At 50.5% G+C, this 11,391-nt stretch overlaps 1 protein-coding gene across 1 annotated transcript; it reads left to right on the top strand.

The window, feature by feature from the left end:
* The first annotated feature begins 25 nt into the window (after positions 1-25).
* LOC100539108 (galanin receptor type 2-like) lies at positions 26-8,760 on the top strand. Its single transcript, XM_031555885.1, has 2 exons — positions 26-4,079; positions 6,476-8,760. The coding sequence occupies exons 1-2, from the start codon at positions 3,553-3,555 to the stop codon at positions 7,212-7,214; spliced, it is 1,266 nt and encodes a 421-aa protein (XP_031411745.1). The 5' UTR covers positions 26-3,552; the 3' UTR covers positions 7,215-8,760.
* The last annotated feature ends 2,631 nt before the right edge of the window (positions 8,761-11,391 follow it).

The raw sequence follows: 11,391 nt of genomic DNA, 5'->3' as shown, positions 1-11,391 counted from the left end.
TCCGCTGCAGGAGCCCCGGGGAGAACTCGGCTGCCCGCCCCGGCTCGGTGCCTGCCGGATGCTTTGGGGCGGCTGCGGTTCCCAGGCTGAGCACCGAGTTTGTCCCCCGGCAGAGCAAACGAGGTACCTGCACAAATGGGGAAACGGAGGCACTCTTTGCGGGGAACAGCAGTGACAGCAGCAGAATGAGCAGCCCATTGAAAAAAGAGAGCTCGAACCGCCTGCTCCTCCTCTCCTCCGTTTGTTCCCGTCTGTCCAGAACACGAAGGTTCCGCACCCCCACCCCATCACTGCTGCCATTCCTCCCCCGTCTCCTCCCGCCCTCCTTGCCGTTCCCTGGCTGCAGGATCTGGCCGTGCCGTCCCCACAGTCCCCGCCGGAACGCGCTGCCGCCCCTCCGAAGGTCAGTGCCGGTTCTGTTGCTGCCCGCAGCTCTGAGCCCTGCCCGTCCTGTGTCTCCTGGTTTGCCGTTCCAGCTTTGCCACCGATTCAGGTCTCATCCATCCCTGGCAACTTTACCTCCCCCTATCACAGCAGCTTGCCCCTGCCAGCCCTGAGCTGCAGGTGTGGAAGAGGAGCCCCATTGCCCATAGTCTTCTTATTCTTTCTGTTCACGGTGTCTTGTCCCTCTCTCATTCTCTGATAGTGAAGACTGTTCGGAACCAAATGAAACTCAAGAGCATTGCCATAAACCCGTTCACAAAATGGTAGGGTGTCAAACGGTTGCAAAATGCTTCCAAGGGACATCAGAGCAGCGGGGTTCCTGGCGGCTGCCTGGGAAGATGCTGAACTGGGACCGGGAGTATCCCACTGCGCCAGATGTGCTCTGAGTCACTCCTTGAGACTTACTTACATACACATACCTCGGTAGGGGTAGTGCTGCTGTCACTCTGTGCTGTTGCTATCATTGTCCTGCCTCTGCAGGCAGGGCTGCACACAGAGGGGGGCTTCAGAACTAGCAGAGTAGACATATATATTCATTTCTCTGCTCCATCAATGAGTGCTCTGATAGCTACTAAGCCACCACTTTACGTTCCCAGCTCCCCTATGAAAAGGGAAACAAAACACTGCTGGGCTTTGTACAGACAGGTCATGAGCTGTGGGCAACCGGGTAGAGCTCTGAAGCTGTGGGAAAGACATACAGCCAGGCACTTAGCAGCCTGCCACCACCTCCTGCTAGCCACCATGCTCTTGGTCACCCACTGTCCCTGATAAGAGCATTCCAAGCTCCCTGAATTCCTTTTCCAACAGGATCAAGAATTATGCTTGTAGCTGAGTGATAATTTGTAACAGAAGTAGCTCCCTGACTGTCAGAACCAATTTTTGCCAAGTGAAGCATGAACTGCTCGCATGCACATAAGGGAAGTCAGATGCAGACTGTAACTAGGCTCTGTGATGTGCCGGCACTCTGAAGTGATCCCACAGCAGATCACACCAGTGAGAGGATGTTTGCAAGGTTCTTTGATTTGCATGGAGGTATTCCCTGTCTTCTTGTTCTCTTTAGATCAGCCTTTGAAGAGGGCTGACTGACTTATCTGCCTTGCAAGAGAGAGCAAAGGAAGAGCATCCGGTGATGAGCAGGATGGTGGGGAGGGGACAGCAGTCACTACCAGGCAGCACAGACAGTCTGTGTGGATGTTAATAGGAAGCTGGTTTCTGGCTGAGCTGTCAGATGTTAGAAGGGCTTTGCTGACGACTTTCTCAGACCTACAGAAGGACCTCAGGGTATGCAAGTGCATAGCGCTGAGCCTAAGCCAGTGCAGTCAAGTAGCAGTAGGAATACAACAGCCATAACAGCCTGAGCACACCCTGCTGCACACAGGGAAGCTCTCTTGTCCCAAGGGTATTAGGTAACAACAGCCCTGGTCCCTCAGCCAGATACTGGGCCAGACTCCCTGGAGGGTCTGGGTGAGCTCCCCTGCTTCCTATACATTCATACAGTGTGGGGTGTTCAGTTCCAGTGTGGCTGTAGGGTGAACTTTTGGCTGTACTGAGAACTGACACTGCTATTTTCACTGGTGGTGTTCACACACCAATGCAGAGCTGAGATCACATCTACGTCTACCAAAGATAAATAGATTGCACCTCAGAGCTGGTCAGCCCACTTTTCCAGAGAAGTCAGTTCATCCCTCTGCCATACAGGCAGAATAAATAGGCCATTCCACATCTATGAACCTCAAGGTTTCTATGAAGGAGAAGAGGCTTAGCCAGAGATCAAGTTTCTGTGCTGCACCCACCACAAGGCAAATTCACATTCAGACAGCCTTGAGGACTCCTCCGCTTCAGGACTGGTAAGTGTCCAAGGGAGAAATCTGCATGTCTACAAATGAAGGGCAGTGACCTGGGTTCCAGAGAGTAGGGGTAGCATGTGCTTCCTTCCCTGATGAAGGAGAGGCTGCCACTCCATGAGGAGCATTTGACTCCTGGCAGCTGCTGCGAAGTGCATGGGAGGCTGAGGACTGCATCCTGCTTTGTAGCCTTTACGTGCCTTTAACACTTCCTTCATTGCAGCAGTGGTTATGTTGAACAGGGCTTGCAGTGATTCCAAGCAGCTGACATCCCCAAATCTGCACCAATACTTGGAGCACCTGCAGACCCACAGTCACATGCCTCTTGCAGTGCTTCTGCTTCAGGCACTCGCACTGCCTGTGCTCCCAGTCCCAAACCTGAATCAGAATGCACAAGCTAGAGCTTGATTAATTGCAGAGATTCCATGATCTCCATACTTGTGGTAAGCCAGCCTTGGACCACACAGTAGTAACCACGGCACACCCATACAAACACTGCAGAGGGAAAAGGACTCCAGTCATGTTTATTCAAGAGAAATTATGCCTGTGAACATAGACAGATTGATATAAAATATATTATTTCAGCTCCAGAACTAAAAAAACATGCTGTGCCTGTGATGGAGAACTAGAGTTTCTCCACGCAACCTCACCTTCAGCCTGCAATCCAAATGCCTGTTTTGATGGCAGGGGACTGATGCAGAAAGCCCAGTTCTAGGGGAGAGCTGCCCTGTGGGGCAGAGAGAAGGAATATGTTTCTTGATCACTGAAAGCAAAGCATAGGGTGTCCCATCAGAGTTGCCCTCCCCAAAAACTCATCACTTGGGCACAATATGAAACTGGGTAGTAGCTGCTACTGCCAAAAACGTTTCCAGCCTGTATCTAGTGTGTGATGCTTGTTCTAGGAGCAGGTACTGAAAGGACTGAAAACAGAAGCTATCAAACTGTATTTCGGTATTGGCGGAGCAAACACCTCAGGTCGTCCAGCTGGTCGAGGTTGGAGCTCCACTGCTGGGAACAAACTTCACACCCCTCCTTTTATCAGCTGGACCAGCTGGGAGGTGAAAATTCTGGCTCCCTTCTCCCACACAGGTGGAGGCTGTGCCACTCCCCCAGGTCTCACTTCCAGCATCATTGGTCCAAGGTGACATCTGAGCCTGGGGTATGGATTCCTTCCAGGGCCAGAATGGGGGAGCACGGAACCCTTTACTCCCACCTTACCCTCACCTATCCTGCAGGCCAGCAGTGACCAGAAGAACCTGCTGAAATGCATGTGTGTCACAGAGCTGAGAGTGGAGCTGTCTGTGTCCTGCCAGCCAACAGATCCATCAGCCAATCCAACAGGCCAAGCAGCACTTCTCCAGTCTCTCTCCTCTCTCCCTGTGTTGCCACAGGCTCCAGCACCACACCACGGCACAGAACGATGGAGCATGAGGACTTCACCAGCTTGGCTGGGTACTGGAATTCCTCTGACAGTTACCAGTTCAGCCCTGCTAGTGTCATTGTCCCTGTGGTCTTCTCCCTCATCTTCCTCCTGGGGACAGTTGGCAACAGCCTGGTGCTGGCAGTGCTGCTGCGCAATAGGCAAATGGGCCACAACACTACCAACCTCTTCATCCTCAACCTCAGCCTGGCTGACTTCTTCTTCATTGTCTTCTGCGTGCCTTTCCAGGCCACCATCTACTCCCTGGAGGGCTGGGTCTTCGGCTCCTTCATCTGCAAGGCTGTCCACTTTTTCATCTACCTCACTATGTACGCCAGCAGCTTCACATTGGCTGCCGTCTCTGTGGACAGGTAACGGCCTAACGATGCCCTGGGGCTGGGGAAGGAGGACAGTCAGGAGAAGCGGGGTAGAGTGAGAGCATGGGAAGGTCATGGTCTATAGGCAAATCACACAAACCACAGTGGCAATGGTCTGTGCCAAAGGCAGTTTGGGAACTGGTTTTCCTTTCCTCTAACAACCCTAAGCTCTCCTGAGTGCAGAGCCAGTGCTGCTCCTGTCTGTGCTTCCCAGACTGGTTAGGGTGCTTGAGAAACTCAGCTCCACACTGTGCCAGAAACACTCACTGCTCATCACTTAGCCCCAGATCAGAGGCAGCACTGTGAGGTAATGGCTATCCCCAAGCCACTACTGCAGAAAGGTTTCATGTGGGGACAGCAAGGTGAACCGAGGGCACTGTGGGGGATGCCACATAAATGCACAAGAGGGATCGTTCATTCTCCTGCAGCTGCCAGCCCAGCACAAAACCTGACACCTAACAGTTCCTGCTGCCTCACTTCTTCCCAGCCCTTCTGGGCCCCACAGCACCCCATGCAGGAGAGCAGCCATGCCACAAGGCATGTTTCTTCCTGGGAAACTGCCTAGGCTGCTCTGGCCTTATTGATGGCATCTAAATTGTTCCCGAGGACTCTGCCTAGTTCTCCCTCAGGGTGACTGCTGTCAGCTGCCCCACTACTGACTGAGTCCGCGCTGGTGGTGCGAGATGAGGAGGAGCTGCATGCTGGGGTAATACTCAGCCACACCGGCCATACACAGAATGTGCCCTGGCCCATCTTGCTCTTTGTGCTTGCTTCCAAGGGTACTAAGACAAGACAGGGTCAAATAGCCCTCTGCAGTAAGGAGGATCGCAAGGCTGCAGGCAGAAGGATGCTTCAGTACCTTTGCTTCCAGGTCCCAGTAACAAGGAACCTCTGGAATGGGTTAAGTCCCAGTGAGCAGCGTGGTTGGTCTGTTCCTCCAGTCTCCTTCCACTTCATCATGCTCCTGGCTGATGCTTGCAGAGCCCTGTTATCAGGCAGTTGTTCCATTGCAAGAGGCTAGCATCCTAGATGGGGTGATGGTGTAGGATTCCCAACAAAAACATCACACTCCTCTGGGTTGCTAGTGCTTATGTGCTCTAGTTGTTGTCACAAGAAAGATCTGAGATTTCTCATGCTCCACCTTGACTGCACGTTCTCTGTGCTAGGCACCCTTCAGCCAAGGCCTGTCAGCCTCCTGGCCAACACCAGCCAGCAGCTCAGGCCAGCACTGACATCTATGACAGATGGACAATTCTTATGGCAACATCTCAGCCTCCTGCTTTCCTGTACTACATCACTTGTTGCAGTCTGCTGCTCCAGCCTGCTCAGAACTGGGGGCACAATCTCAAAAACGCCCTCCCAAAAGACATGTTGGCAGGGCATTTGTGCCTGTGTTCTTTCCCTTTCTGGTGGCACTTTTGTGCTGTTGTGCAGCCTCTGCATTTCAGCATAACGTTGCATGACTCTTACACAGCTGCTTGGAGCTTTCAGGATGAAAGGACCAGCAAGCAACAAGAGTTGTGCCACACGTGTGACCCTTTAGACCAGCTGCCTGTTTTACCTCCCTGCTCTGCTGGCCTGACAAGTGCATCACATGGATGTCCTTCCCTGGGTTCTGGCAGGTGGAGACTGCAATGGTTGTGCTCCTGTTTGTGCTGACAACATTTTTCCGTTCTGACATCTACTTGCAGCTCCTGCAGGAGTACAAAGCAAACATGGGAAAAGAGACTCCCATTTGCTGCTTGTTCCCTTTCCTGTCTAATGTGTGCAACAGCATAGACCACCACAGAGGCACTTCTGCCAGCTTTGTCTTACAGTGTTGCCTGGAGGTGGATAAGCAAAGCTGGCTATCACACTGGCCACCATTGATGGAAGAGACAGATTCCCAATGGCAAAAGTCTGCCTGGCCCTGCTGGTACCTAGGTGGAGGGAGACACAACATTACAGGGACCAAATCTTTCCCTTGCCAGTCTGATCTGTGAAAGCCATGGGATGAAAATAGGCCCTGACTGGGCAGGAGCCAGCACTGCATCCATCACCAAGTGAAGCTTCCTCTGATCTTGAAACTGCTAGATAAATTCCACCAAGCAGTGAATATCTGTGTGGTCTCCACAGCCCTATTTCTTTCTAGATCTTTCTAGATATAACCCACCCCATCATATGCAGATGAGCCAGCCAGCCCACACCTATGGGAGGAGACACATCCTTATTACAAAGAGAACAGCTGTTTTATCCAGGACCATATCTTTAAGAGGCCACGAGATATGATGTAGGGCCACTACTCAGGGATCTTCAGGAGAATGAAGGAAGCCTTCTTGTTCCTGGTGTTTATTTGGCCAGGCATAGCTTGACTGAAATCTTAGCTCCAGTTGCTTTGCTCTCTCCTCCAGGTACCTGGCCATCCGTTATCCGCTGCGCTCCCGGGAGCTGCGAACCCCGTACAACGCGGTGGCTGCCATGGCTGTGATCTGGGGTCTCTCTGTGGTCTTTGCTGGGCCCTACCTGAGCTACTATGACCTGATTGAGTGGGAGTCCAGCTATATCTGCATGCCTGGCTGGGAGGAGTGGAGACGCAAGGTCATGGACACCAGCACGTTTGCCTTTGGCTATGTCATCCCAGTTCTGGTCATCAGCCTCTCCTACACCAGGACCATCAAGTACCTGTGGACAGCAGTGGAACCCTTGGAGGACATGTCAGAGTCCAAGAAGGCCAAGCGGAAGGTAACTAAAATGATCATCATCGTAACCATCCTTTTTTGCCTGTGCTGGCTACCCTACCACGTAGTCATCCTCCGATACCTCTATGGAGATTTCCCTTTCAACCAGGCCACCTACGCCTTCCGTCTGCTTTCCCACTGCATGGCCTATGCCAACTCCTGCCTCAACCCCATCGTCTATGCACTGGTATCCAAGCATTTCCGTAAGGGCTTCAAAAAAGTCTTCAGCTGTCTCCTGAGGAAAAAGCACCGCAACAAGGTGCATGTGTTACACGCTGCTCACATTGTGCCTGGCTTCGGGGCAGGCTCCACTGAAGTGTCCCAGGTGCATGAGGAAAATAACAGGTGTGAGCCGAACCCAGATTCCCTGGCAGTCCCCTCTGGTTCTTCCAAGCACCTTCACCTTTCTTAGTATCTCCACACCATCTACCAACCCAGCTGTGCCATCTGCCTCAGGCCACTCTCTCTCATTGAATGAGACAGGATGCTAGGAAAGGCGAGACAGAAATCTTGCTTATCCTGCTTCTGGCCTTGCTGTTCCTCTTCTTTCTGGGTACCAATTGTCCTCCTAAGCCATCTCCCCACATCTTGTGTGCAAGGGAAGGAATGGACCCACACTTGCTCTTGATCCACAGTCCACCTGGAGTTCAAGGACTAATGCTCCAGCTCTTCTGTTGACTCTCATCCTTCTAAGTCCTCTACTTAGCAGCCCCACTACACTGGACACATTTGTTTGCTGTCAGATGGTCCCGTCTTGCCTCCTGTTGTCTGATCTGGACAAAGTGTTTCTTATGGAGTGGCAAGGAGACAGGCAGCGTGAGCAGGGCCAGGTGAACAAAGGAGGGACAGAGAGCAACCACCATTGCCCATGGATTTTTACAGTGGTGGCTTCTGTACTGGCTGTGCTGCCCTCCTGGTGGACAAGTCCTTCCCTGGGGTGTGGGGCTGTGGGTTGTCTGTATGTCTGTATGTGTGCGATATTGCTGCTGTAAATACTAGGGAGATGTTTTTCTGACCCAAGGTAAATAAATGTATTTCCCTAATCGAGGCAATAGAGGGGCCTCTGATGGTGATCTGGGATTGGAATGGACTACCCACACCTCAGTGTGGCCTTTTTCTTATCTGGTATAAATAAACATACTACAGAAATTACTATCAAGCAATTTCTACTGAGCCAAACCCTGCCTCACATCCCCACTACCACACCACAGCCATGCTTACTGACATAATCACTGGGCCTCTCTGCTCATCCTCAGACCAGGCCCAGGCAGGAGGAGGTTCAGAGGAAGAGTTTCTGGATGGGGTTGGTCCAGGGTTTGCCGAGAGGTTACCATCATCATCTTGCTGCATCAACACTCTCTCACACCTCAAGCCATCAAACTCCAAGCCTGGGAAACCACACATGCAAAGAGTCACTGCCCAGAGATGTACAGGCATTCCCTTACTCTGCCTGCACATCTCTTCATGTCAGATTAATCACTCTGCAACACAGATGATATTTTTCTCAGAAGATAACTGAACTCCACCAGCCACAGCTTAGAATCTACCATCAACATATAAAAGCAGCTTTGCCCATCCATCGCTCTTTGGCTGCATCATCCATTGTCCTGCCTGCATAGCTGAGTCTTTGCAAAAGGGATGCGGGAAGTTCTCTGTCCACAGTGCAGCAGATGGTTGTCTTCAGGGCATGCTGAATGCCAAACATGCAATCCTGTAGCTTCAGGGAGGAAAACTCTCATCTCCTTTTCTGAGGCTGATTAGATGTTAGTAGATGCCTTCCTGCTGTTACTAAATTACTAGAGATGGAGAAAGCCTTTCCAGCTGAGTTTGATCTGAAAAACAGATCTGAGAAAACATGCAAACACAACAGACTCCCACACCAGAGACTTGCACCCAAGACTGGGAATAATTTACCATTACCTCCTTGCTGTGCTCAGTGCAGTCCAGCCAACTCTCCCTATTAACTCAGAGGCTCTCTTGCCTTTTCAACAAGTGATCGCAGTCCTGCAGAGCTGGACAAACACAGGAGCAATGTATACATTCCTTCCAGTTCTAGGACTGGATTCTGTATGGAGCAAAACATGACTGGGCCTCCAAACCAGCTTGCTGCATTCTCAGTCCCACTGGCAAAGCCCTGCTACTTGTCCAGCACTGCTACCAGTTCCACTGCAGGTTATCTTGAAAATCCCAGGTGTGGTCCCTCACCACATGTGCACAACACTGTAGGAACCCAGTGCAGAGATAGTGGTTCCTGTCCCAAAGACTCTTCACCCAGAGCTGGGCAGCAAGAATTCAAGGGGAGACTCTCTGCAGAGCTGCAGTTGCTGGCTTGCCGAGCAGGGCTTCCAGATGCTGAGCACTTCCATCAGTGAAGCACTTCTCTGGTGACTCCTCATCCCGATTCTTAAGGAGGCTTCTTTAGATACAGTGTCTGGACCCCTACACCCAATTGCCTTATTTTGTCCTCTCTAAAGAATATATTACTCTCCAATCCTTCCAACTTCTCTACCACCAGGCAACTTCTCTTCAGCCACAGGAGTTGGACTTAACAAGCTAGAGAGCAATTTCCAGCCTGTTTGAAACCAATACATGACTCTCCAGGTTTACCCTTGGCAGCAGTAGTAAATTCAGCTAATGGTGATTGCCGTAAACAAACTGCTTTATGGTTTGGTTCCTGGCATGGAAAGAACCCCCTGGTGCCTGTACTAGGCAGCTGAAACAAATGACAGAGAGCTCTCTCCAGCCCAGAAATACGCAGACAGCTCTCATAAAACAACAGAACAGTAGATACTCCAAAGTTTATAGTTCCCGCCTCTGGCAGTGATGCATCCCTGGGTGCAAGAGCAGAACCAGACAGCTCAAGAACAAACCAGGCAGAGGAAACCCTTGGTTCAGGAGAAGGAATTATCCAGCCTGGTTCTTTACTCCCTCTGTGCCCTTGCTACAAACACAGGACTTTTCTCTTTATTCTTTTATTCATTTTCATTTTGAGCAACTCTGTCCTTTTGGTCTGACCAACTGTAAAGGTCTTTTTGGCTGGAGATGATTTTTTTGGGGTGCTTTTTACATGATATCACCTGTGGTGCCTGCACCAAAGACCAGTGTTACTTATGCAGAATGGGCACCCTCTCCTTTGGCTGATGACCAAGGACTGCTGTTTCTAGCTTGAGTCGTGAACAGATACGAGTTTTTCAGAAGACAGCTCCTGGGTGGACCCTCTGCATCTTCATTAGTATTGCTGAAGTCCCTCTGCTCAGTTCTGCAGCTAACCACACAACCTCCAGCTGCCCTGTCCCAACAGGAAACGCTTTCTTTGCCTCACCTTCATCAATAAGGAATTCAGCTTTGATTTTCTTCTGCTTGAATCAGATTGATAGCAAAGATCTTTAACAACATTACTGCTAGGACTTTCTCATCAGCAGCCTTGTCTTGGGCAAAAATAATTGTCTGTGCAGAAGCCACCAGACAAGAACTAATCAAGCTGTGGCACATCTATCATTGCTCATTAGTCCTGCTGGAAAGCTCCTGGCATGCTCAAACCAGCAGAAATCTAAATCTAAAGCAAAGTGTTGTTTATGTTTTTGTTTTGTCATTTTTTTTTCCACCAAAAGAAGCCCAAGGATTTTAACAATATTAAGTTTCCCCACCAAATTTACATGGTTTATTTTGCAGAAGATAGATACTTTCCTGCCTCCCCTAAACAGAAGCTCACAGAAAACCTTCACTCCCCTGCAGCTCAGCTACAGAGTGATTTGGGAAAGAGTCTTTGCCAGATCCAGAAAAGCATTAGCTGATGCCACTAGCTGTGCTATCCATCACATAAAAACCTCTGCTGCTAGATGCAGCAGTGAGAAAGAGCCACAGGCAGGGGTTTCAAAAGCTCAGTGTATCTACGCTGAGCTCTCCTCCAGGACTGCTGGCAAGCTCCTGCTCAGTCCCAAGATCTCAGGAAGCCAAAGGCAGCACCTTCCCATCTAACATGACTTCCTGACACAGGTGGTGAGAGAACAGACTAGAAAAAGTGCCTGTTGTTTGTTAAGAGGGAGATGTTGTGGGTGATGTGATGGTTGGAGGCACAGTGATAATGAGATGATGGAGTTCTCCATCCTTCGGGATGGCAAGGAGAACAGCTGGCAGAAGTGCCCTACTTTAGATTTTGGGGAGGACAGATTTTGGCCTGTTTAGAGACCTGGTTGGCAGAGACCTTCGTGAGGCAGTTCTAAAGGGAAAGGAGTCCAAGAAGGATTTTTTTCAGTGATGAAATTCTGAAGGCACCAGAGCAGGCTGTCCCTGTGTGCTGAAACATGAACTGACAAGGAAGAAGCCAAGTGAGGAAAAGGCTGAGGTACTGAATGCCTTCTTTACCTCAGTTATTATTAGTAATAAGACTAATTTCTGGGGGGGTACTCAACCCACTGAACTGGAAGACAAAGGCAAAGAACAGAATGAATTCCTTACAATCCTAGGGAAATAATAGTTAACAGCATACCACACCACTGGACACATGGGACCAGTTGGGATCCGCCCAAGAGTGCTGAAAGAGCTGGTGGAAGAGTAAAGCCACTTGTATATATATGGAGATATATATG

The sequence above is a fragment of the Meleagris gallopavo genome, chromosome 16, assembly GCF_000146605.3.
Source record: "Meleagris gallopavo isolate NT-WF06-2002-E0010 breed Aviagen turkey brand Nicholas breeding stock chromosome 16, Turkey_5.1, whole genome shotgun sequence".
Classification (NCBI taxonomy): domain Eukaryota; kingdom Metazoa; phylum Chordata; class Aves; order Galliformes; family Phasianidae; genus Meleagris; species Meleagris gallopavo.
Note: the sequence above shows the minus strand (reverse complement) of the source record. Positions and strands in the feature narration are given on the sequence as shown.

Coding starts and splice junctions, on each gene's coding strand:
- LOC100539108 (XM_031555885.1), top strand. CDS start 3,553: ATGCATGTGTGTCACAGAGCTGAGAGTGGAGCTGTCTGTGTCCTGCCA. Junction 4,080..6,475: donor GCTGCCGTCTCTGTGGACAG/GTAACGGCCTAA, acceptor TCTCTCCTCCAG/GTACCTGGCCATCCGTTATC.